The sequence below is a fragment of the Manis pentadactyla genome, chromosome 9 (assembly GCF_030020395.1).
Source record: "Manis pentadactyla isolate mManPen7 chromosome 9, mManPen7.hap1, whole genome shotgun sequence".
NCBI lineage: Eukaryota > Metazoa > Chordata > Mammalia > Pholidota > Manidae > Manis > Manis pentadactyla.
In genome coordinates, this window is record NC_080027.1 from 8143496 (window position 1) to 8170585 (window position 27090).

General features: G+C 57.8%; 1 protein-coding gene across 5 annotated transcripts in view; it reads right to left on the reverse strand.

The window, feature by feature from the left end:
• The window catches only part of SHANK2 (SH3 and multiple ankyrin repeat domains 2), a 471724-nt gene that overhangs the window by 278455 nt on the left and 166179 nt on the right, over positions 1-27090 (reverse strand). For all 5 annotated transcript variants that reach the window (XM_057506712.1, XM_057506710.1, XM_036875766.2 and 2 more), the window contains 2 exons: positions 24249-24315; positions 23654-23824 (listed from right to left, as the gene is read on the reverse strand). In XM_057506712.1, coding sequence (XP_057362695.1) covers positions 23654-23824; positions 24249-24315 — 238 coding nt within the window. The remainder of the gene's footprint in view (positions 1-23653; positions 23825-24248; positions 24316-27090) is intronic.

Below are 27090 nucleotides of genomic sequence, written 5' to 3' on the forward strand. Positions count from 1 at the left end.
TCTACCCTTTCCTTCCTTCATCCAACAGTGGGTGAGCGTGTCCTGCATGCCAGGCCCTGGGGTTAAAGTCATGAACAAAACAGCCTCTGAGAAGCTTGTCCTGTGGCGGGGGAAGGGGAACAGGCAGGAATCACACCACAGGACCCTTCGTTCGAAGATCCCATTTCTTCTGAGGCCCACTGTGCACTCAGATGCTGCCCTCTGCCTGTCCCAAAACCTGTGGCTGCACGGCGGGCAGTGCTGGTCCTCCAGGGCCCCGCGTGCGCCGGGGAAAGCGTTGATATGCTACATCTGGAGGCACCGCCAGGCTAAGGGGACAAAGACTGCAGGCATTTCAATGAGGCCACAGGTTAATGAATCCTGCCGCCCACCCATTTGAACATTTCAGCCTTGCAGCTGGCACGTCATGGCTGACGGCAAGCCCTGCTAGGAAGCCTTTGTTTCCACCTGAAAATAAGTAAGTCCCAAATCTACTAATGGTTTTACTCCCCCAACTGTCCTTTTATGATGGGTCGTGAAGGACAAATGCTTTTAGAATACCGACGACGAGGTCCGGAAGGCTCTGAGGCCTCCAAGTATGTTAATATGGAAATTTCTCTGTTTTCCTACATCAGACAGCTTGGAAAACAGCTCTGAAACAAGAGGTGAAATTATTGTGCCTCGGACTGAAAAAACATTCCCATCCCAACCTGCACCTGAACGGGCATGAAAACCTATGACTTCAATCAAAATTCTCATCAAAGGTCTTATCTGGTGGAAAGCAGGCTTTTTACATTAAAACTGGCATTAAAAAAACCTGGGCAAATACCCATCCCAGGCGTGATTGCTTTTCTAAATGGCAGTTAACTCTGAGCTCGGAGCAAGGGGCTGAGGCGCTGCATCTTCTAGCCGGTGTCTACGTGCCACTGTCACTGCTGTAGGCGGTGGGGCTGCCCCTGTGACGATCCAGCAGATGCCCACCCAAGGCCAAAAGAGTCTGCAGGTGGCAGCTGCACACCCATTCATCCACCCAGGAACTTAGCTGAAGGCCTACTGTGTGCCAGGCACAGAGGTGCGGCAGGGCACAAGCCGGACACAGTCCCCGACCTTAGGATCAAATAGTCAACAAGCACATGAGCGAACGAACCGTCTAATCTGGAGAGCCACATGGTCAGCAGGCAGTGTCACCATGAAGGGTAGGGCAGAGCCCCACGGAATGAGTGTCTGGCAGAAGGGACGTGGGCTGAAGTTCAGCGGGCCAGGGGGGTGGCACTATATGAATGGAAAGCTGGGGTGGAGCTGCTCACATGGGGCCTCCCAGGCCAGAAGGAGTCAAGAGCTGGTGCTGAGCCTGCCGTGAGGACAGCGTATTTTGATCAGTGTTGGGGTGAGGGAGGTGTGGGCGACACGATCTGACTGAGGGTGTTTTGGGAAGACACCTCTTCCAGCTGCTGGAGTGGAGACTGGGCTGTAGGTGGAAGGAGTGGAAGCAGAGACGCCGGCTGGGAGGCTACTGCACTGGTCTGTGTACAGGGTGACGGAATGTGGGCCTGTGTGGGGACAGTGGGCATGGAGGGAAGTGCGGTATGTCAGCTGGGCTTTGGAGACAGAAGGGGACACGGGGTACCAGGATAGCAGCAACTGGGATGGTGCCCAGGGTTGTGGCTGGGACACTGGCGGACTGTGCAGAAGGGGAGGAACCCAGGTGTGGGGTCGGGGGAGTTTGGTGTGGGACGCACTGCACCAGAGGAGGCCTGTGGACCCCGTGGGGGTTGCCAATCGGGCAGCTGGACCCTGAGTCTAGAATCCAGAGAGCTGGAGGTAAGAATCTGGAAGGCAGCGCGCACACAGCCAAGAAAGACGGGGCCAGGGGCCAGTTCCAGGTGAGGCACTGCACCCACAGACGGGCATGGAGCTTATGGGGGGAACGTCTGCATTAGATGGAGGGGCTGGAGTGGGGAGCCTTCAACCTGAGGAAATCCTGCAAGAACCCTGCATGCCACACACTCCAGGGACCCACTGACAGGATCACAGCACAAGGGGAGGCCAATCTCTGGGCCAGATGGTAGGTAAGAGGCCCCCCCAGTGAGCTCTGCCCGCACTGCTGCTGGCATCCCCGTGGCAGGCTCAGCTGAAGGACCCGGCTATGAGCCGATGCCATAGGCACAGCCTGGCTCTTCAGCCCGGCTGATTGAATGCCAAAAGGTCCCAGACCAGCCGCAAGCACCCTCTGCTGCATCTCCCTGGGGCCCACGCTGTGAAAATGTGATTCTTGGCCCCAAGGACTCTCTCCTCTGGGATCGTCCACCGGCTCTGACACCAAAGCTTCGCTTTCAGAACCCCAGTGAAAGGGTGCTTGGAGCCTGCAGTGACTCGGGCTGGTGGAAGCACACCTGTGCCTGCCCTGGGCCCTACAGACACCTGGTGTTCTCTCTCTGGCACCTGGGCTGGAGCCACGAGGAGGGGAAGAGGCACCAAGCACCCTACTTTGGACTCTTGGTCCCAAATATCAGGAGTATTATGGATTGAATTATGTGCACTTTCAAATTCACATCCTAGAACCCTGACCCCCCAGGGCCTCAGGATGTGACCTATTTGGAAGTAGGGTCTTTCCAGAGGTGATTAAGGTACGTGAGGTCATAGGGTGGTCCCAATCCAGTCTGACTGGTGTCCCCATAAGAGGTCAGGACACAGATGTGCACAGAGGGATGGAATGTGAGGACCCAGGGAGAGGACGGCATCCACATGCCCAGGAGAGGCCCCGGGGAGCCGGCCCTGCCCGCCCCTGGGTCTCGGCCTCCAGCCCCGGGACTGGGAATCAGTTTCTGATGATTGAATGTCAGAGGCACTGTTACAGCCGCCCTAACAGACGGACACAAGGGCTCGGGGAGGAGGCGTGGGCACCTGTCCTGGCTCCTTGCTCCCCGCCCCCGCCCCCTCCCAGGGCACCCACCTCCCTCCCCAGGCTCCTGTCCCGGAGAAGGCAAGGGGAAGCAGTGCTGCCGAGGGCCAGGGCTGCCAGAGGGACGACCAGCTCTGTGGCCGGGGCAGCCCTACTGGGCTTCCTGCTGTTTGCACATTTGGAAGTCGAAGGGGTGGCTGTGAGGTGGAGGGTTGAGGAAGGCAGCAGTGCTGGGGCAAAAGGAAGAAAGCGGACAGGGTCCAGAAGGATCCGAGCTCCAGACTGCTTGGGGCGGCCTGCTGGGGGGCTCCCGGTAAGTCCACCGTGCACTCGGCTACGTGCGCCAGCAAGTGATGGCAGCTCCGGCCCGATGCCAGCCCAGGCTCCTTCCTGCCACGTGCGGAAACTGGGGCCCAAAGAACAGTGCCCTGGGCAAGACCCGGGGACCTGGGGACTCCACCAGCTGGCTCGGGGGAGGGCTCTATCCTTGCCATGGACTGACTGTATCCCCCCAAATCCTTACACTGAACCCTGATCCCAGTGGGATGGCATTTGGAGGTGGGGCCTCGGGAGGTGATTAGGTCAGGAGGGTGGAGCCTATGAATGGGGTTGGCGCCCTCAGGAGAGGAAGCCAGGCACCTCGGTTGGCCTCCTGCCTTGCGAGGGCACAAGCCATGGGCAGTCTCCGGCCAGGAAGAGGGCCCTCCGGTGCCGGCACCCCGGCCTCGGGCTCCCAGCCTCCAGGTCTGCCCGCACTCACCCCCTCGCCCCCCAGGAACACCAGGATACCTGGACTACCCGAGCCTCCGCTGCCCCAGCTGACGAGACTGGCTGCCTCATTTCCTAAACGCCCTGTACTGTTTGCATTTCTAACATTTTTAGGAAGAGTTAGCCCCAAGTTATCCAGCCAGGACGGGGTCCTGAGTGGAGTCCACGCCTTTCCCATCGTCTGCTATTTCTACCAAGCAAGCTGCTCTCCTGGTCCAAGATATCTTTCCAAAAATGTAGAAACTGCATCAGTCTCCTCATCTATAAGCCTTTTTATTTTTAAATTTGATGAAAATAACTTTAATTATTTAGTTAAGTAACTTAAGCGGGCTTAAATTCACTAAGATTATTTTATTATTCCCCAAATAAAAAAGTAACCAATAAAAGAAGTAGCAAGTGCCTTGGAACCCACTTAGTAACATCAGGGTGGAAGGAACCGTCCGAAAGTTGCCTCCCTGGGGCTCCAGGCCCGCCTCTCCTCTGGCCTCTCCTCTGGCTTTAAGGTTCTGCTAAATTTTGACTTGTGGGAAGTTATGACATTTTCCAGATTCATGTGTTATTAGAATACAGAGGTGATCCTGTTAAGTGACCCAGCATGCCCAGGCCTGGGCCTCCCTGGACGCCTGCCGTCCGTGGCTTTACCTGGGCAGCCACAGGTGGGTGCACCTGGGTGGGGGTGAGGCGGGCTCAAAGGCGGAAACGGTGGGTCCTCAAAATCCCCCTCACCTCTTAGAGACAGCCTCACCCACCTCCCCACCGGCCGCTCAGGGGCGTTCTCCACCTCCCAGCAGCGACCCAGCCACTGGTTCGCCGGTGGACCTGAGTGCCCACCCTGGGCCAGGCACCGTCTCAGCCCGAGGGTCCAGCAGCAGTGATGAAGCCCATGTTTCTGGCCTCACCGACCTCAGTTACCAGATAAATGTTGGGCAGGCAGCAGTCAGGGAGCCTCCTCGGCGGTCCCATCCCAGGTGTGGTTCCCCAGAGGCCGCTTCAGCCCAGGCTCCAGCACCACCCTCCTGCCCTGTCCCTGTCCCCACCCCTGTCACTCAGTTACGGGGCGCTCCACTGTCCCTCAGTCTCCCACAGCCATCAGCACATTTGTGACGAATTCTCTGCCTTGTCCAAAAGGCCTGGGGGGCCTCCCATCTCCTTGATTCATGGGTTTAGATGCTCAAAGTGTCAGGTCCACACACTTTTGGCAAAAGACAGACACCAACCCCAGGACACAGCCGGGTTGCTCCCCTGCCACCTGGAAGGCAGGAGCACGGTCCCATTGCTTCCTTTTGGCACCAGGCAGGGGGATGTGGTTTGGGGGTTTGAGACACAAAAGAAGAGAAGGCAGGAGTTCAAATCCACTTTCTGAAGAGCCGGGAATCAACATTCCGAGGCTGAGGCTGGGAGATGGCGTCGGCCGGAAACACGGCAGGAAACAGGAACCAGGGAGCAGATAAGACTGAGCGACAGTCAGGATGAACCGTTCGGTTACAAAGGGTTTCCCAGGGTTCCTCTGTGCTGCCTTTCCAGAAACTCACAATTACAATCTGCTACGTACGTGGAGCTCACGCACCCACGGTTAGCTGCGTGCGGCCCCATGATCTGACAACAGTGATAGACAAGGAGGGCGGATAAAATCAGAAGTCGAATTTCAGCAAGAATGACTTTTCTCATCAGTTTGTGAACGGAGCCAGAAACAGCCAGCAGCGAACAAACAGGAGCTTTGAGTCATTCCATTTTTGCTAGCATTCTCCTTTGCACCAGCACACTGCATCCCCGTTGCCAGGAGCAACCCAAGCGAGGGTGCACAGCTTGTGCAGAAAGGGCGGTGTCCCAGCACCGTGGGAACGGAGCTCCGAGGCAGGCCCCAGGCCCTTGGGGGCGGCGCATCCCCAGGGGAGTGTTTTCATAGGGGCTCTGCAGGCAGCCACCCTCTGCCGCACGGCCAGGCACAGCGCAGGACCTGCTTGGGCTGGGGAGAGCCCCAGGGACGCCCGTAGGTAAGAGGAGGGCCTTCCGGCGACCACAGTGGATTTCCTTTCACCCCCTCGCTGTGGCTCACCCCAAAAGATGCATGAGTGGGGAGCAGGCATTTGGGGAGCCAGACCCCCAATGAACACCTTGTGTGAACACAGAGGGACTAGGAGATCCTGGCTCAGAGGGCTTTGCACCAGGCCAGGGGTGCTTTCCCTGGTGTAGGGACTCCCCACCTGGATCCTTCCAAACCCTGAAGAGACGTTTCTATCCTAGGCTGGGTGCCAATAAGTGTTCATATGCTGCCCAGACGGGAAGTGCTTGTTGGGGGGTGGGGTGGTGCCTGTGAGAGGACTGCCACCAGAGCCCCAGGAAGAATCCAGAGCAGGTGGAGAGCGAGGCGAGGGGGGCCACCAGGGTCCATCCGGGCGAGCGGCAGGGCAAGTGCAGGGCCGGAGAATGAAGGCCAGGAATCCAACAGGGACGAGAAGGGCAGCAGCTCACGTGGTGGCGAGTGGCTGCGAGCCCCTGCTGGGATGTAGGGTGCGGGCAGGCTGAGAGGCGGGCAGCCACACACAGCCAGCCGGGCTGCAGCCCTGTCTGCAGGTCAGAAACGCCTCTCTAGGCCACCGGCCCCTGCTGAGGGGTGGGCCCGGCCCAGGGCCTCTGGAGGACTGAGTCAGAGCCAGCCGGCCCCCCGCAACTCACCCGCTGAACGCCTCCTCACCCGGCAGTCACCCTCCTGCCCCACGGCCCTGACCCTTCCTGCCTACGCTCCGTGATGCTTCCGGGAAGGGCTTTGGGCACTAACCACAAACGCCCTGGCAGCCGCCCACACCGCTCCTCCAGCCCGCCGTCTGGACGTCACGTGCCGGGGTGTGTTTGTCACCACTGAGCCCATTATCAGCCGCCTCCCTGGACCCCGGTCAGTGCCGATCCTGGGCAGTCAGCGAGGTGGAATCACCAGCTGCCCGGCCTGCGGATTACGCAAATCACGCAGGGTCCCGCGCGGGCATCTCGACGCCTTGGCACTCAACGGCGCAACTGAAGACAGGAGCACCGGGGACGCATTTCCTTTTCCCAGGGAAGGCGCCCTGTTTTTCACTTCCTGTGTGGCCCCGAGCTTGCAGGTGAGCAGGTGGCTCGCCTAGAGAAGGTCCCCACCCGCCCAGGGTCAGGCACCCAAGGACCAGGAGCTGCGTGACCTGCTCTCAGACGAATTGGGGATCCTACCCCGTGCCCTCTAGGATAAGTCAGGCTGACTTAAATAAGCTCCCAGGACTCGGTGTCTCCACCTGTCAGGTGGGGACTGTACCACTATGGTGATGGTGGTGATGATGATAATAATTATAATAACAATAATGGGTCCTTCTATCACTGGTGTTCGAGCCAGGCATGGCTCAGACAACCAATCCTCACAAGAACGGAATGAAGCATCTGAGTGCATTCATCCCTGTGATACGGAGGCAGCAACTACAGCACAGAGAGGTTAAGCAACTTATCCAAAGCCACACAGCCCACAATTGGCAGAACCAAGATGCAAACCGAGGCAACGGGCCCCAGAGTCTATGCTTGTGGTCTGTGTGTTTTGTGTCCACACCCAGCTGTGCAGAAATGATCAGTTAACACTCCCCAAGGACAAGGACTGCCTCACAGACACTGCGTGCCCGAGACCTCAGCCATCAAATTAGAGCAGCGCCTGGGCAGGAAGCCTGGAAATGTTCCCCTTCCTTCCCATCCTTGGCAGGCCCCTTCTGCAAAGCTGCCCCAACCCTTATGCAGACACCAGGGTCCGAAGATGGTGGGAGGGGGCCAGAGGCAGAGGCTGAGACCAAGCGGGCTCCACACGCCACGGGCTGACGCATGCCCCTCTGACAGTCATCTGCTGAAGTCCTAATTCCTGGTACCCACGAATGTTGACTGTATTTGGAGATGGGTCTTTAAAGAGGTCACAGGGTGGCCCTGACCCAGTAGGACTGGCGTCCTTATCAGAAGAGGCCAGGACACAGACACGCACAGAGGGACGGCCCCGTGGGGACACAGGGAGAAGACAGTGTCTACATACCCAGGAGAGAGCCTCCGGGGCAGCCGGCCCTGCCCACCCCCGGCTCTCAGCCTTCCTGCCCCGAGGCCTGGAAGAGAGAGAATGTCTGTGGGTTTAAGCCCCCGTCTGTGGGGTGGCAGCCCGAGCTGATGACATACCGCAGGCCTGCACCACCGGGACCAGCGGGAACCCACAGGCCCGTGCAGAGCACCTGGCACAGCCCCAGTCACTGGGCCCCCACAGGTCAGTGTGTGGGGCTCTGCCTCGAGCTGTCTGTACCCCTTCCCTGTGCCTGGAACACCCCAGGGCCCCTTCCTCTAGGAACCCCTCCAGGCGGCCCACATTGACTCCACAGTGTACCCCTAATTCGTATCCACCCGGAACCTGCGAGTGGGGCCTCATTTGGAAAGAAGGTTAAGATGAGGTTGCACCGGAGTAGGGTGGGCTCCGATCCGATGACTGGGGTCCCTACGGGAGGATGCCTGGGGCCACGTGGAAGTGTGCTTAGGAGGAGTGGAACAGCGCCTCCAAGTAACCGAATCTCACTCACGCTGTAGAGCACGAGGGTCCGAGGCAGACAGAACCGGGGCAGACCTGTCTCCGTCTGCTGCCGCGGTCCAGGTGGGGCCAGATGACGGTCCCAACCAGGGCGAGCAAGGGGCCAGATTCGGGGCACATGTCCAGGGGGTGGCAGGAGGCTTGGATGGGAGGAGGCAGGCGAGGTCCAGGAGGAAACAAGGAACGCCGTGGTTTCTGGCCCCCGAGCATCCCTCACAGGGGGATGCTCGGAAAGGACAGCTGCTGGCCCAGGAAGATGGGGTATCCATTTCCAAGGACTGCCGTGACAAAGCCCCACAGCCTGGGCGACCCCGACCTTGACTGGTCTCCCAGTCCCAGAGGCTGGCGGCCCAGGGGAGGGGCCTGGCAGGGATGGGTCCTCCCGGGGCTGGGAGGCTTGTCCAGCACAGGTGCTGGGGGATCCGCTGGGTCTGGGCACAGGGTGAGGGTCTAAGGGCCCACAGTGTCCGTGAGACAGACATGGCCTCAGCGTGGGGAGGGTGCCCTCCAAGGCTGGGCGGGACACCTCAGCGAGGGGATCTGTTCCCTGCCTTTGACCCAGCTTCTGAGGATCTGTTTGCCATCTGTGGGGCTCCTTGGGTTGTAAAAGCCTCACCCTGATCTCTTATTCATGTGCCATTCTCCCCATGTACACGTGTCTCCAAATATCCTCTTTGTACGAGGGCATCAGTCACATTGAATGAGGAATGACGCTAATGACCTAACTGGACTACCTCTGTGAAGACCCCGCTTCCAAATAAGGTCACATTCTGAGGTACTGGGGGTTAGGATTCCAACATATAAATTTTGGGGGACACAACTCAGCCCACAACAGATGGCAACCTGGGATGGAGAGGTCTGGGTATGCACTTGGGCGGATCCTGCAGGATGTGGGTCTGAGGGTCTGAGGGTCTGAGGCTTGGAGCAGAGCTCAAGGGCGAGCTGAGAGCCACCAGTGCAGAGGGTCACAGGGGCCAGGGAGCAGGGGGAGAGCAGGGCCTCGGGGGGACACGCACCTCTTGCTGAGGTGTCCCGCACAGCCTGCTGGAGGGCACCCTCCCCACGCTGAAGCCATGTCTGTCTCATGAAGACTGTGGGCCCTTAGACCCTCACCCTGTGCCCAGACCCAGCAGGTCCCCCAACACATGTGCTGAACAAGCCAGGCAGGAAAAGAAAGCAAACAAGTCTACAGCAAATGGCAGTGTCCAGATGGGAAGGTGGCAAGGGAAGACACAAGGTACCCCCATGCCCCGGAGGGGTTTTACAAGAAACTGGGGGCGTGTGGGGGCACAAGGGGGCTGATGTGCAGGGAAAGAGGCAAAGTCATTGTCTGAACTTGACTGGGAGATTCTCTGCAGGCATCTGGGATTTCCACGTAAGATTCCCACTAATGCTGACAGTGAAGACACATCCCATCCTCTGTGGCTACGTCATCTTGAAAGGGCCCTTTGAAATACTTAAAGGCAGACCCAGGGTTATTTTTGGATTAAGAGCTTTTTTGCTCATTCAGCAAACACAGACCCATGACACCATCTCTGAAAACCGAGCGCCCAGAGGTGTCCCGGTGTCTTCGAGTTGCCTGGCTCCATAACAGGATACAGCATAAGCACTGCGTGTCGCGCACACAAGTGGTGGGTCTGGACTGAGTCCCACCATCAGCCACCCGAGGGTTCCTGCAGGGGATGGATGAATAATCACACCAGATAGAACGCATAAAGGCTATAAGTAGCCTCAGACAAGTTCTGGTCAGGTCTAACTGCCAGTGAACTATAAGAAAGCTTTGCTTTTGAGATCTGTGTTTGAATGAAGGGCATGGCTCCTGCATTTGTCTGATGGCCATCCTTGGGCGGATGCGCTGGGTGGAGAATGGGGCCCGGGACTGAAGACAGTGTGTCCTCCACTGCTGTCCCCAGAGGACCCGAGATGCACCGTGGAAATGGAGGGAAGCCAGACAGGGGAGGAGGGAAGGGGGTGCTTGATGAGGAAGAAGTGGAAAGGCCTGGTGGGCACGCACGTGAGAATGATCAAGTGGCTGGATTGGGACAGGACAGATACCTGCTCACACAGGTGCCCTCCACGGGCCAGTCATAGTGCACAGGGGCCCCAGGCCACGTGGAAGGGGTGAATCATCCCTAGAACACGTTCACATGGACTCACTGGGGTGTCTCCTCCATGCCTGACCTACTGATAACCCATTTTCATTCCCAGGCTGGCCAATTAAAACCTGATTTGTAGCAATTTCGTCTTTCCTGCTTTTAATAGCCATGGGCTCCTCTGCTTGGTGCTGAAGTCTGGGGACACACTTGAGGCTGGCGGAGTTTGGGGTCTCTTGGCTAGCTAAAAGGAAGGCAGCCCATGCCCCCCTGAGGAAGCCCACTCCTGAGGGCAGAACCAGCCCATCTCTACTGCTTAGCCTCTCCACCTACACACGGATTCCATGGCCCCCACTCAGCCCCAAGCATCAAAAAGACTGAAGACAGTACAGGAGCCACAGGAGGGGGGCATGGAAGCCGTCCCCCAGTCCACGAGGACCTCGTCTTGCTGGGTGGCAGCCCTAAGGGAGCTGAAACCTGCCGTTTGGGGGGATGGCATTTATAAAATGCTGCGGTTCTCAAAATAAAGATCCATTGTCATGACAACTACAGCATCCTAGAACTCAATGGCTCTTCCGAGACACTAAGCCGCCAGCTTTACTTCTAAGAGAATTTGATAGGATTTGCTTTGAAAATGTTAACATTCTCTGACAAAACTGGAGAGCATCAGAAGGAGGGAAGCGTTCCAATGGCTGACACCTCAAAGTCCCCAGGAAACAGTATCGGCTGGCGAGACAAGAGGACGCAATGGCCAGACACTTTCAATGAGCAAAATAAGGAACCGGAAATGGCAGAGGTCAGGCCACAGGTGCACAGGATCCCTAACCCTCCAGCCCCAGGCTCAGGGCAGGTGGAAGGGGCAGCAACGTCCAGGGCTCTTTCACGAGGGAGGCAGCGCAGGACCAACGGGGATGTTTCCCTTCTTCAGCATCACTGCGAAGAGCCCGACGAACGGCAGCGCTTCTGCAGCCACAGAGCCAGCCCTCTCGCTGTCTGTGGAGGACGCGCCCACCGGCGCCCATCTCTCCGTTTTCCGCAACTCTGCCAGTTCACAAACAACTTGCTTACGACTATTTCGCAGGATTAGGAAATGAATGGTGACTCTGACGAGAAGCCCAAATCAGGTTTGGTCCCAGCACCAGCCACCTGCCACCAGCACGCTGGTAAACCATCCTCGGTGACACCGGGTGGTCAGTGTCAGGACGTGCGGGACCAGAGATGGCACGGCCTGGGGGTGGAGGGGGAGAGGAGGGCCTTCAACACAAAGCATGCTCTTGCAGAATGAGGACTGTATGCGCCTGCATCTCCCCCACACCATTCGTCGGATGCCCACTCTATGCCAGGCACCCAGGCGTTTCACACCCACCACCTCACTTCCAACCACAGGCACCCCCAGTCTGAGCACTGGTGGTGAGATTCTAGCTGAGGTAATCCAGTGGCCGGAGGCAGGACGTCCTCTCTTGGTGGTCACAGGCATGGCCACCCCACTGCCCTGACTACCTTTTAGCCTGGTCCATCTGGTTGCTGACCAAGACCCTCACCACCCAGGCCTGGAAGAATTCCAGACGACTCACACCTGCCCAGGTCTCAGTGCAGGGAGGGAAGCTGTCGGTCTGGGAGCTGGGAGCTGTCCAGCTGGCCGAGCAGCAGGACGCAGTGAGATGCTAATACGGAACCCGAGTCTGGCCCCAGCGAGACACGAGAAAATATACTACCTGCCCCCAGACACACGATTTTGTCTTATCTGCTCTTCAGCAATATTTTTAATTCTGTTCTGGGACCAAAAAGAATACTGATGATTTAGAACGAAAGGAGCGAAACATGGTGTTCTTAAAATGTTTTCCCTTCTGGAGAATGTGCACATCAAATCTGGTAACTCAGCAAGAAAGCAGAGGATGCGATGGACAAGGGGCAAAGTCAGGGGGCCTGGGCGTGAACCCTGACCTCACAGATGAGCGGAATGGGACCTGGGACAAGTCGGCCAAGCTTTCTGAGCCAAGCGTCCACAGTAACCACCTGCTGCGTTTGCCGGCATTTGTCTCCTGCTTTTCTTCCATTCCTTCCCTACGGATGACCTCACGGCCTAGCACTGGCCGCTGGCTGGCAACTAAGTGACGGCAATGTGATTTAAAGGGGGGGCGCCAGGGTCCCTGCCCCCAGCCCCAGCTCTGGCAGGATTCTGCCCTCCAGACCCTATTATTTGCCCACCTTTACCTTTCTAGCTCCCCCTTGGAAAATGCCAGTGGACCTCCAGGGGTTATGGAGTCCAGGAGAAGGAAAATGTTTTTGGGGGCTATTTACTATTTTGCTCCCAGAGACACGTGCCTCTCGGCGGCCTCGTGGGTCACAGCAGCCCACGTGGCAATGGCCTCAGTGACAAGAGAGAGTGTATACTGACATCCACGCTTTGTGCCTGGACCCAGCTGGCTGAGAACCTGGGACTATCATCCCACGAACCAAGATGGGGCGATTTTCTCTCCCTCTGCTTCATTTCTGACAACTGCTTGTGGCTTCATTAGCGCCTCCGCTGGTCCCTTCTGGCTCGGCTAAAACTGGCACTGCTTATGTGTGCATGTGTATGGATTCTTCTTTTTCTAAAACCTTAATGTCTTTCCGCTTATGCTCATTTAGAAACCAGAATAGAAACCTCTTTTGCCTTCAGCTGAACTCCCCCTCCCTGGTCTTCCAAGCCCCAAGCCCACGAAGGGGTTCTATGCAAATACTCAAATCCCATGAAGAACTTCAAGAAAGGACTCTCAGATCCACTTGAATTTGGGCTCGGCCCTAATCGAAAAAGAATCCTAAATGCAGCTGCAGTGGGGTGACGACTCTGGTCCGGTCTGTAGTGGCTGCTGAGGCTTGGAGAGGTGCTAGGCTGGCCCAGAATCAGATGGAAGATTCCAGATTGGAACCCATGACCTCTGGCTCCTGTTCTATTCTAGAGTCCACCATCAAGCTGCCTTTGCTTCCATCTTAATGAAAACTAAGATTTCTGCAATTATTTCCAGACTCCAGTGTGAAAGCTATGAGTGGTTCTACACAAGAAGTCCAGAAATTCCAGGGTGAGTGTCTGTCTGTAAAGACCATGTGTGGCTTTACCAGGCTTGTGAGGGCTGACGGGTCCTGACGGCAAGACACCAGGGCAGAGACCCTCTCGCCTGGTGTCAGGACACTGGCCCTGATCGGGGCCTTGTCTGAGATCCAGTAACTGTTCCCAGGCCTGGGGGTGAGGGACTCTGCCACGGGAGGCCCCGGGTGAGCAGGAAGGGCAGAGCTGAGCCCGGATGGACCCCAGCACTGTCCCCGGAACGCGAGAGGAGCCCCATGCTTGCGAACTGCCGCCCATGAGCCTGCTGGCCCCGCATTCCATCTGTTCTGTTGTTCATTCAGTAATGATTTGCCAAGCGAGGTCCTGGAGCAGGGGCAGTGGGTGCTGGGGACGGGGACACATCCGGAGCTCCTCTGCAGCCCAGGGGGTGCCGAGCCCCTGACTCCTGTGAAATAAGCCACTGTCTGGATGTGGAGAGGTCCGTCCGGCAAACTGGAGTCAGGCTAGGGGGCAGGTGTGGGTGGGAATGGGAATCAGGTAGAAGGTTTGCAAGGGTCTCTAATGAAAGGTGGACCCAGCGGGAGGCGGGCAATAGTGCATGAGAACAATGGACAAGAACAAATGCCCTAAGTGGACGGGACAGCAGGCACCTGGAGGTGCGTATTTTTCTTACTTGGCCTGGGGGCACGGGCCTGACTGAGCACAGAGGGTGACTCTAGTCTGTGTTTGGTTCTTTGTCCCCACGGGGTAGGAAGACATGGTGCCCGGGCCCATGGACCAGAGCAGCCTTGTGAGAACCGCTGGCCCTGGGAACCACAGACTTTCCGGCACCTGGGGGCTGACGGTGGGTCCTGCCACGTCCTGAGCATCCCGTGGTGCTCAGGCTGGGATGGGGTCTCCCCAGGTGACATGGGTTTTTGGCGGGGTCTGTAAGGGTCTGTCGGCTCCCTTACATTCTGAGTCCCACTTTCCCTGGGGCCACCAACTGATGACACCCCTCCCCACCCCCAAGACAATTACTTCAGAAAACACCTTGAGATTCTACAGCTTTCCAGCACGCAGACTGGGGTTACGGGAGGACAGATCTCACAATAGCAGCTGACCTCCAAGGAGCCCGGGCTGCTCTCTTTTCAGGAGGTCCCACTAGACTGTCTCCCCAGAGGTGGGAATTAGAGTGCTGAGACCCAGAACTCCAGATCGCCTTTGTCTACACTGGATCCTTGTCACCATAAAAATGCCCTCGATTCACCTTTGCTAAAAAGAAGTTTATAAACCTCATACTGGACCCTTCCCACACGGGGCAGATCAGCTGGCACAGAAGAGGCGGAGGGCAAGGGCGGGAGAGGGGCTGCTTCCTGGGGAGGGAGGGGGCCCTGGGGAGGAGGCCGAGTGGCCCCGGCGGTGGCCTCTCCTGCTCCCTGTCCTCCGGGCAGCAATTAATGCCCAGCTCAGAGCAGCGGGGAACTGGTTTTCCCGGATAAAATGACTCAGAGAACAGGCAGAGACGGAAGCGACCACATCTGTGGCCACCGTTGCAGACTCTGAGACGGAGCCACGACCTGGTGTCCACGGGAAACAGATGGGGGCCGGGGCTCCCACGGGAGGCAGGTGGGGGCCAGGCCGGGACAAGCGGGCCAGTGGGTACAGAGGTTTGGGCTCGGCAGGCAGAACCCAGGACAGGACTTGCTCATAATTCAGCCCAGAATGCTGTGGGGGGGGGGGGGGCAGTGGAGAGAACAGGCACCCAAGGACCTGAAGGGGAAGGCCTCCCCCGTGCCAACTGCCTGGGGAGTACAGGATGGGAGCTGCCTGCCGGACCCCCGGGAGGCCGAGCTGCAGGGAGAGGAGGCAGGGTGGAGACAGGCTTGTTGAGCAGGCCTTGGCAGAGAGGGAGGGTCCGGGACCTAAAGGTGCTCAGAGACACAATGGTCAGGGACCGCACCGTAAGCAGCTGACGGGGGCTCGGCAGCCAGGGACCCCAGCTCCCTGTGACCACCTGTGACCCCAACACATGACGTGTTCCTAAGTAACAGAAGCCTCATGCTCAGTTGTAAAATGGGGATGGTGACAGGGTCACCACCCTGGCAGGGCTGTCGCTGTGATGGAATGAGGCACCAAGGGCCAGTGGGCATGGAAGGACATCAAAACTGCACAGCTGCTTTTATTATCCTGATCAAGACAGATGGTTGCTGCCTCCTCCAGGAAGCCATCCTGGCTCTACAGCCCACTGGGATTTAGAGCCCCTGGTGCAGACTTTAGCATCATCCCTCTCCCTCCCACAGGCATGGATGTTCTCAATCTGCAGGGAACCCTTGGCTGCAAGCCTGTCCATCAGCTAGGACACAAGGACCACTGCCCACCAGGAAGATGGTCTCCCCAGGAGAAGGGCGGTGCCAGGTGGAAAAGCCAGAACCTGGGCAGAGAGGGCAAGGGGACCAGGAGAGAGGGGAGGAGGCAGAGAAGGGCTGAGGGGAGCAGAATGGAGCCACAAAGCCAGGGGCCCACAGGCACACTTCCCACCCTCTCGGCACAGCGGCAGACAGAGGGGGGAGGGCCGCAGGAACCACCCAGCTGAGACGCGTGCCTGGGAACGGAGTGCGGTCGGAGGGGAGTGGGAGGCACAGGAGGGCAGGGCAGGGCAGAGGAGGGCGAACTCTGGTAAGGACAGGAACTGCACCCCAGCCCAGAGCAGAAGGGGCACCTGCCGGGCGCCTCACCCTCGGGAAGGGGGTCTCCGCCCATCTAGCCTGCTGCCTGGGCCCCAGTGGTCTTCATCACACACAGAGGGCCAGATTGGGGGCGCCGGGTCACGGGATCAGAGACAGAGAATGGGAAGCAAAGCCTCGGGGCCAAGAATGACGAGCTAGAGAGGGTGGGCGCAGTGGCATGCCGCAGAGCCAGCGGAGGCCGCTGGAGCTCAGGGCAGGGAGGGGAGCCTCCTCGGAGACCTCGGCAGACGGGAGAGCAGTGGGGTGCAGCCTGGCCTCTGACCAAACCTCAGGCGCAACCCCAACTAGCACCAGAGTCAGCGGCTCCCACATGGGCAATATGCACCCGGCAGAGGGGGCCATGGGGTGGTTCCAGTACTTCTGGGTGGGTGTCCTGCTCACATGTGGCCAGGGGCCAGACAGGCTGAAGGTCCAGCAACGCACGGGGCAGTCTGAACAATTGTGAGTGCCCCGCCGGACATTGCTGCCGACGCAGAACATGCTCACCATCTGACTTACAAACATGAACACCTTGGCTTGGTTTTGACATTCCCCAGATTTTCCTGGAACACACCCACCACGTATGTGAGTGGGTCCCATCTCAGGTAACCCCACACTGAGCATGCAGTGTCGCAGCTGCCTGAGGCACACTTGAAACTGGCAGGGTGTGCCCGGGACGGTGGGCGTCACACTGCCCTGCCCCAGGGCTGTGCCCTCGGTGAAGCACAGGTCCTGCACGGTCACCGCCTTCTGCTTCCTATTCCGTGACATCAGCTTTAAAGTATTCCATGTATGTTGGGTTTTGTTACCTGTGACTTTCAAGTAAGCCCTTAAGGTGATGGCAGGTGGCACGTGTCATGGGGCGGAGGATGCTGGGCCAGGAGCCACGGGACAAGCACGTGCCTCCCCAGAAAGGCGCTCTGCAGAAAACGTGCGGTGGAGGGTCTGGGGGAGGCGGTCCTGGAGGCCCCCAGCCTCCCACCTGGGACGCAGTGGGGCAGGGCTCTTTCCTGGGGCCCGAACTGCCTGGGATGGGGAGGCAAATGGCTGAGAAAGGCCCAGGTTTGTGGCCCAGTTAGGAGAGGGGTGTGCGGGCAGGTGGGAAGAGGCCCCGCGCACCTCTCATGGGATGCATGCTCTGGCAGCCACACGTGGCCAGGCCATGTGGGGGCAGCTCAGCCAGGGACTCAGTGACGAGCAGTCACGGCAGGACATGTTGCCAGCCTGGCCTCCCCTGGGCGGCGATCCGAGGCTCCATGGCCTGCACGGCAAGTGAGCCCCAGGACGGAACACAGCACCGAAGACAAGGCAACACGTGTGCAATGGGGCCAAGGCCGCCGGTCACAGCCGCCGGCACAGAGACACGTGCCCGGAAGCACAGTGGTCACAGCATCTGGGAGGAACAGGACCACAGTGGAGTCCCACAACGGTACTGCCTGGACATCAGTGTGATGCCGGCCACTCGTTAAAACTCCTTCCTGACAGAACACACGTGCAGGTCGTGGCCGTTGCGAACAGGCACCACCTCGGCTCACATCCTGGCACATCAGCTCTGCTGCACAACGTGAGGGTAAAACTTCTAGGCTGATAAGCAGAGGGGAGGGGGTGGGGGACCACAGAGCCAGCAAACAACCAGCCCTCCAGCAGACGTGGAGAGATGGGCGACCGAGACCCCGGGCTGCAGGCCAGCAGCTTGCTGGCACCGGGGAGACACGCATGCACACACGGGGACTGGCACGCACGGCCGCACACGCTGCGCAGCTCACTTGGCCCCAGGAGGCAGGAGAGATGGGGATGGCAGTGGGGCACGCGCATCCGCTCCGGCTGCTGTGTCTGCTGGGGTATCATGATGTCTCCCTCCCTCAGCAGCTTGCTGCGAAAACAGTCTCTGGGAATCCAGACAACAGCTGCGTGATTGCTCCATAATTCTAGGTAAAATACTAGCCTGGCTTTCCTTAGAGGTTCACTCTTAAAGCTCATCAAGGGGGGATGCGGCACTGCGACCCCGATCAATGCTGTCTGATGAAATGACACAGGTTAGCATACTGGGTTTTCCCTAGGACCTGCTGGCTCTGCTTGCAAACACAAAGGATACCATGTTGATTTAATACCATCGTCTCTGTTTCATGGTAAGTGGCATATTTTACAGTCAAAATGCCAGGAAAGCTGAATAATTCTTTCAAATCAGGTCTATTTTATTTCACAGCAGGTGATATCTATCTAACAGGTATTTTTTGAAAGAAGAATCATCACTCAATATCAGCATGGACTTTACATTCTCACACATAAACACCACCCACCCCCAAAATATTGCATTAAGGAATCTGTTTGAAAACACCACCCTCGACCCATCTATACATATCTACAGCATAATTATACCGCACTGGGTCTGGAAACCTAGCAACGGTATCCAAGTATCCTTAGTCCGCTAATCAGACACCCAAAGTCACACATCCGCTCAATGTGCTTCATTTTCAAAAACAAAAGCCCCTCGCTTCTCTCCCCATAGCTGCAGAAGGACAAGATGTATAAAAACAAACCTTGTTCAGCTGAAGAGGAACAACCCATATCATTTAATCCATCTGACAGCGCCAGGCATCTCCCCACAAAGCCAGGCAAAACCAAAAATAACAAAGACTGCAAAAAACAGGTTATCCCAGTCCAAAGCGTGGCAGCTTGCAACATGCTTAATGTTTGCATGACCACTTCGGACGCGAGCTCCCCAGCCCCCGACAACCGTGATTTGGGGGGACCTCCACCCTACAGAAACCATTGTGAACGCCCTACGGTAAAAGCTTTTAAGACCCTCTGGGCTTGTGTACTCAGCCACAGCTAAATACTGGATGACAACGAGGATTAACTTGGGTATTCAAGGGCGCTTTTAAACCATCGCTTTCTCTGAGATGGCCCATAAAATAACCAAATGGAGGTCACATTTCATATTTTAAAGAGGAAGGGAGCTACCAGAAAAAAAAAGAAAAAGCACAGCGTCTCCCTTAGCAGCTACACCCACACTGACCACGTTGTGAACAGAACATTTCACGACAAGATGGAATCTTCCCTTTAAAGGCACAGATGTGTGTCTGCACGGCACACCAGACGCACCTGTAGATGCTCCCTGTCTCCAAGGGCCCCTATCACTCTGCTGTGCCTCGGTGTGTTTACTGCTCCCCACAAAGACCATCGGGGCTTCTTAAGCACCCTGGTTCCTTGGCGGTGTGCTTCCTTGTCTGGAAAACAGAGGTCCATCCGCCGAGAGAGAGGCTATTTGAGCTTTTAAAGGGACTTTAGGAAGGCATCCCACAATCGCGGCCGCGTGTGAAAAACCAGGGAAATGGTCAGTGCTTCAGTTTACCCACTCTAGAGCATCAAAACCGACGCCCACACCCACCCCCAACTTGGAAGCTGGGGGCCCTCCCGCCGCATCTGTGCTTGGAAATGCAACCCAGTGCGTCTTGGCAGAGATGAGCCTCACCTTCATTCCCTCTGTGCTCAGAATCCTGACAGGTGGGGCTGGGCTCTCCGAAACGGTGTCCGCGCCCCGCTGACTGCCTGGCAAACAGACTCTGCTAGTGAGCAGAGGTGGGGCTGGGCTTGGGTGTCCGGTGTCAGGACTGCTGGAGGGATGTACAACAGCGATCACCCTGGGCCGGCCAAGTCAGGCCCTCTGGGGGACGACGCCCTCTGAGGTGGTGGCGCTGGGCGTCTCTGCTCTACGCAAGCCCCCCAGGCATACCCCAAGCCTGGCACTCACCAGGGCGCCTCGGAGGATCCCCACCTGCAAGTCAAGAACAGTCAGGTGCAGGGACAGGGCGGGTCTCTGTCATGATCAACTGCCAGCAACACAAGAGACTCCCTAGGGCGTGGGAAGGAGGGCTGAAGCAGCAGCGGGGTGACTAGGGGCCAGGAATGGGGGAGGTGGGTGACTAGGGGCCAGGAATGGGGGAGGTGGGCAGCAACAATCAAAGAGGCAACGCACACAGAAGAGTCTATTTTTCCGAAAGTCACGTTCCACTCTCCCAAGACACAGTGATGGATTAGGAGCTGCCCTGATCTGGGAGGTGCAAGATCTATAGTCCTTTTAACACCACTCCCAAACCCAGGGTCAGAGAGACAAGGAAGACACTAGCCTCTGTGGTCACTGCCTCCTAAAGGGCCTGGACTGGGACAGACCAATGGTCCCAAGTCCCCAGATGCACATGGGGCCCCTGGGAGAAGGTACTGGGTGAGGAGTCCTGGTGGAAAGACAGTGACCGTGGGGGTGACATGCTGGCATCTCAGGCACCCCTCTGGTTCAGGTGCCCCTGGCGGCTTTCTGTGGATGCTCAAGCGCAGCATGGGGTTTTAAGCCTAGAGGGAGAAAGGTCATCCCCCAGCCCACAGAGGCAAGCAGCAGACGGCTCTTGTCAGGGTGCATGAGTTCTCCTCGAGCCTGGCAGCCAGGGGCAGTTCTGCTGGGGTTCTGACAACCTCACGGGTCTCAGTCGGGCCTCTCCTCCTTGGTGACCCCACGGAGGTGACTCTGGACCTGGAAAGCCTGTCCACCTCTCTCCCGCCTGCCCACCAGGCTGCAGCCCTGTCCTCCCGTCCTCCCAGACGCCCTGCAGGGAAGGATCACGCCAATGCCTTGAACAGTTCACAGTGGCTGACACGAGCCAGGGAAGACGTTTCTCTCTGAAATGTTGAGACTGAATGTGGAAGTCTTGGGGGAGTCAGTGCAAGAGAGAAAACTCCGGGCTCCGCAGGTTAAGGACGCGGTAGGGCAGGAAGGAGCTGCAGGCTGATACCTGACCCTCCTCCTGAACGGAGGACAAGCAGCTGGCACAAGGCTGGTGAGAAGCCCGGGCGCTGCCAAGCCCCCTCCCTTCTCCGGGGACTGACTGCCTTCTGGCCGGGCAGGGCTGCTGCCTGTGGGCCCCGCACTGTAGCCCTTGGTCTGTTGGTGCTCGGCCTCCATGGCTACAGGAGCAGCTACACCCACCACTGCCCCTCATCCCCAAGCCATCTGGGGAGCTGGCCCCTGCTGGGGAAATGCTTAACTGGGGGCCACTGGGTGATGGAGCCTGGACCAGGAGGCGGAGAGGAGCAAGCCCCCCTCAGCAGGGAGGGGCCACCCTGTCAGGGGTCAGCACCCCTTCCTTCCCTCCGGGCTCCGGCCTCCCTGGCAGCCTGCACGGGTGCCCACAGAGCGCCCGAGTGGTGGCATGCCCCTCTCACCTCACAGCAGAGGTGGCGGAGCACGGCGGTCAAGGGGACAGAGCGCCGCAGGCTTGATGAACCGGGTTCAGGGCCTCCCGCATAGGAGATGCCACGGGTACCCTGCTGCATGCCCTTGGCTCTCCATGCTCCCACGCACGCATGCCGCTTGTCCCCCCAGGCACCAGTCCCTCCCCGAGGCAGGTTTTCCTTGGCCCAGGAAGCAGCTTGCACAGAGCAGGCCTTACCTGTGGAGGAGCTTGACCGGTGGATAAACGCACAGACCGCCTGGTGCGTGGGTGGGACGACACCAAGGCATGCTCCCACAGCCCCGCAGAGGCCCCCAGTGGGGCTGGGCCTTGGGAGCTGCACTGCCGCCTGCACGCTAGCACGCCTGAGCCGGCGGGCTGTCCTCCCCACTCCCCACACCGCCCTCCCACTGGGCCTTCCCGGCATCCGCTCCACAGCGAACCCTCTGCCCCCAGCTCCCTGCCTCAAGGTTTGCTTCTGGGGGAACACCCCCAGACACCACATCCTGCATCAGGTTCTTTCTTAGCAAAAGGGACAATAACCATCAGGGCTGGGACAGGGGGTGAAGGCATGTAGGGCACGCATTCGCTGTCTCACTGTGCTTATTTGTTCTCCAAGAAGTCGGGGGGCTCTCTCAGATGATGGGCAAGACCCACGCAGGCCAATCAATGCACTGCTAAGGGAAGGAACAGGATCGCACTCTCCCCACCACGCAGCCCACATCGGGCCCCTGCCAGTTACAAGGCTGGGGTAGCCACAGAGCAGACAGCAAGTGACTAGGCTCAAATCCAGAGGTTTATTGGTTCCCACGGCACTGGATGGGGATTTTATAATGGATTTACCCTGCCTCGATGAATCAATGTATTGAGTGATGTGTGGTCCCACAAAGCCCCACAGCGGCCAAGCCCTCCCTTCTGGGAAACCTTCAACAGAGTCAATTTAAGTGGCCCAGTTTGCAACCACAGATGCTTAGACAACTCAGAGGAAAGAAAAGTCTCTTCTTCCCTTTCTCTGGAGCTGCTGAAAGGACCCGAGGGAAGGGTTCTGTAACATCCTTTCCCTTTGGGGTGCACAACAGGGCAGCCCACATTGTGGGAATGGGAGGCACCAAATCCCCACCTCAGGTGACCATAAAAGCCAGCCCTACTCTTCACAGAGTCCCAGGTGGTTTACAAAAGCACAGAAGGAAAGACTTCGGACCTCAGTCCCAGCTCCATGGACTGCGGATCGCAAGAGGCATGGTGTGTGCCCACATCTCAGTGGGATATGCTCTTTGTAGTTTAAATAAATCACTGATCTGAAGGGGTGAGCCGTGATTAAAGCATATTCAGCCAACAAACAATATCACTTTGATGGTAAGAAAAATCATCTCTGTTTGTAAAGGTGTTTGTGTCCCAGCTAGGAAAGCTAATTATGTCTCAAGATGCAAAACAGTAGACAGAAACCTCCCCCAACCTGGGTTTCCAAACCAACTCAGTGCTTCCAGGACCACGGCAGCTTTTGAGTAGGACAGTTTAGTGGTTAGTCCTCCTGTTCTCGGTGGACGGGGCCGGGGCTTGGGGGGTGTGGCTGGAGCACCCACAGTCTGAGCACCACTCCCAAGAGCCAGGGCAAGGAAGCCACTGTCCACCTCCCTCCAGGCTGTGTGGGCACCCCAACAGGGCCGATGGCCAAGTAGGATAACAAGGGTAACCCCAACCTGTCACCATCACAGACAACTCAGAAATCCGAGGGGCTCCAGGGCCACTAACAATCCCCACAGCCGTGGGCTGGGGCCTCCTCACCTCTTCCTTGCTGTGCCCTGCTTAACAGAGTCCGGATGCCCTTCACGGCCGGTATTTTTAGACCTCAAGCCAGCCCTACCTATTGTGCTGTGCTGTCTTATCAGGGAGGCGGTGGGCACAGCACTGCTGGCGCTCCCAGCATGAGGAGTTCATTTTCTAAATCACGCTGCAGACATCCACTCATCAATCTCTATAATGTGCTCATGGAGGTACCAACATGGCCTGCGTCTCAGAGCAATGAAGTGATTTGCCCTAGCTCACAGTGGGCACACTGCCTGCATTGGGCACAGCCCTCGGGAGGCCCCAATGCTCAGCACAGGTGCTGGACGATGCAAGCGAAGCATCGGCTTTGCATCTTTGTGCAAATTTCAGACGCAGGCTGAGTACCAGCCACACATTTGACACAGTGAAGACTCGACAGACAAATGCACGATTTCACGCACCCCCAAACCAACATGGGGTGAGGGCACAGGCAGCCAGGCACAGATGCCATCCACCATCTGGTGCCTCCTCCGGGCGCCTCAGAGCACCCCCCACCCCGCTGGATGGGACAGCACCATGTTCAAATGCTCACCGCCGCTGCTCCAGTGGGACTGCTCCCCGCTGCTGGTCCTGTGCAAGCCTGGGGCTGGGGGACACAGGCCAGCAGGCTCTTCCAAGATGCAGGACTGTGCCCAGCCACTGGCAGGGCGATGGGAGAGAGGAGGAGCCCCAGAGACGGTCCTCCTGGTTGGCACAAGGGGTACTAGAAAGGGGAATGGTCATCATCAGCAGACCGGGTGCAGAAGAAAGGGGTGGGGTTGCCTGGCCTCTCTTTTGCCTTAAGGAGTCGCCATCCCTGAGTTTGAATGGAAGTGCGTATGTCACAAAATTCCAGCACGCCCACCTGAAGTCACTGCAAATTAACCCGGTGCCCCAGCTGGGCAGCAGTGCTCCCCGCGGGGGTCGGCGTCGCCAGTTTCCTTGCCTGACTTCTAAGGCATCCTCAGCCCCAACCCAGCCGTGAGTTGAGGAAATGCAAGAACAGAGACGGAAAAGTCACTGGGACTATGCTTTCTGTTTAGTTTTGCTAAAACGGACTCTGAACGGATCTAACGAGGATTTTAAACAGCCAGCTGCATGTCCTCGGCCAACCGGACTCGGCCGCGGCTCACTGCGCGCCTACTTACCGACGTCTGTCTCCTTGTGGGTCTTGATGTATTCTGCCAGTTCAAAGTTGCCCGCTATGATCGCCACCTGCAAGAGCAGAAATCACGTGAAGGTGTCAAATGCAGAACAGCGACACGCCCTCCCCACTGCCGATGGCCTGAAAGCAAAATGAGTCCAGTCCCAGCTCTACTTTGATAAGAGATAAGCCTTTTCCTGTTTCGTTGAGCTGTGATGACCCCCCATGCCATTGGAGGTGTGCAGCATGACTTCACGTGCCCACATTGCAAAAGGAACAATGGGGGTTAACGTCCGTCTCCTCCTATAATTAGAAAAAATTATTTTCCCGGTGATGAGAACCTTCAGGACCTGCTTTCTCAGCTACTTCCAAATACACCACGTGGGTAACGGCGGTCGCCAGGCAGAGCACGGCGCCCCCAGGGCTTGGTCACCTTATAACCGGGGGGCTACACCTTTTGGCCCTTCATTCCCCACCCCCACCCCAGGCCTCTGGTAACCACCAACCTGATCCCTAGTTCTGAGCTTTCAGATTCTGCATGTGAGGGCGTAAGTATGTCTTTCTCTGACTTATTTCACCGGCCATTGCACTGTCATGGTCCGCCCCTGCTGCCGATGGCAGGGTCAGTAGTGACTCCTAGAACAGCAGCCCCACACCCACCGCCCCTCAGAGCTGCATGGAGTCACATCTTCCCACTTTGCCAAATGCCCCCCTCTCCCCTCTGAGAGGCCCTGGCCATTTTACTTTGATGAGACCCTCATTCCATGAGAATCTACATGGGAGAGAGCCTCCATCCAGAAGGCCCATGGCAGGAAGTATCCGTAGGGCGGCAGAGAGCTGACGAGGCCCCAGCCTGGGAGCCCCCACTGACTGACCGTGTCCTGCGCTCCCACCAGGTCCAGCTGGTTCTGACACACCCGCCTGTAGGTCCCGTTCTGATCAGGCATGAGCCAGTCCCTGCAACTGGAGAGGGGTGCCCTCAAAGCAGCCTCGGGCTATCTGCCAGATTCCAGTGCATTGGAAAAAACCCCACCCGTGGGTGCATGTGGCCAGGTGATGGGGTGTTAAAACCAACACCTCCAGGAGCTGATTCCAACTCGAGCAGAGCTGTTGGCTAAATGAAAATGCCACGTGATTCTTGGCATGCTGAGGCGGACAGGCGGGGGACGCCAAAGGCCCTGGGGTGGCTCAGGAGGCCCGGGAGGCCTGAACCAGAGCCCGTGGGGGCACGGCTCACGGCAGAGCAGCGCAGAAGGGGGGCCTGGGCTCAGAGGCGACAGTCCTCACCAACCAGCGGGCCAGGCGCTCAGGCACCAGCCTGCAGACACACATCTAGTCAGCTGACTTTTGGTGATGATGTGGGTGGGCCTTATCCAACCATTTGGAGGCCTTCAGAGCCAAACCTGAGCGTTCCTGGAGAGGAAGAAATTCTGCCTCAAGATGGCGGCATCAACTCCTGCCCAAGTTTTGGGCCAATCCCCACAATCATGGGAGCCAACTCCTTACAAGAAATGTCTTCAACACATAGCCCTCTAACCCGTTCTGTTTCCCTGGGGAACCCTGACTGGGACAGGTCTGCCTGGAAGCCAAAGGCTGTGATGTTAGAGACCCAGGGGCCCCAGGCCCCTGTCCGTGTTGACCTCCACTCTTGGGCACTGCCTAACCCTCCATGCCCTCCAGGAGCAGCCCGCACCGAACTCCAGCCCTCTCTGGCTTGCCAGTCACGATGGACTATGGCAGCCCATCTCCACCAGGGAGGTATGGGGCGGGAGGCAAAGACCATCTCAGGGCCTGGCCCCCGTTTCTGCAGATACAGAGGCAGGGTTGAACTGTGAGGTGGAATGAACTACATCAGCCTCATGCAGGGTGACCGCCCGCCGGGGACCCAGGCTTCAGACTGCAGACCTGCAAATGAAATAGGGACTGAGATGAGGAGCCCAGGTGGGAGGTCTACACAGACCCCGAGAAGCTGGCAACTTAGTCTGCTGGCATTTGCAATGGAGTGTAAAAGGGTGGGCTATGGGGTTACATGTAACGTGTACCTCAAGGTCGTGGGTCAGGGTCATTCCTTGTCTTTTAGCCAAACCCTCAAAGGCAAAACTCCCTCACACCCATCAGGATGGCCACTAGCAACACCCAGGGAGCAGCAGGTGCTGGCGAGGACGTGGAGACACAGGAGCCCTTGGCACTGCTGGTGGGAACAGAATGGTGCAGCCACCATAGGGGACAGTGCTGCGTTTCCTCAAAAAATTAAATATAGAATTACCATGTGACCCAGCAATTCTACTTCTGGGCATATACCCAAGGGCATTAAAAGCAGGTAGGATGGTTAATTGCGTGTATCAAATGCACTGGGCCATGGGGCCCACATACTTGGTTAAACATGAATCTGGGGGTGTCAGGGAGGGTGTTTCTGGACCAGAGCCCCATTGGAGCCCACAGCCGAGCACAGCAGACCGCCCTCCCCAGGGCGCTGGGCCTCAGCCAGTCGGTTGAAGGTCTGACCAGAACACAAATGCCGAATGCGGGGGAGCCCCTCCAACCCTCTGAGCCAGGAATGAGTCCCTTCCAGCCTTCAGACTCCGGCTGGGGCTTCAGCCCCCCTGGGTCCCCAGCCTGCCAAGACCTCAGCTCTTGGACCTCTCGGCCTCCATGACGACAGACAGCTTCACACAGACGGATATGCGTGCGTGCGTGTATACATCCGCCCGTTTCTCTGGGCAACCGACTAACATGGGCACTGGATCTGGGGGCTTCTGTGACAAATGCTGACACGCGGAAGCAGTTCAGGGAGGGGTGGTGGGAGCAGCTGGTAACATGGTGCTAAGGGCCACCTGATGAGTCTC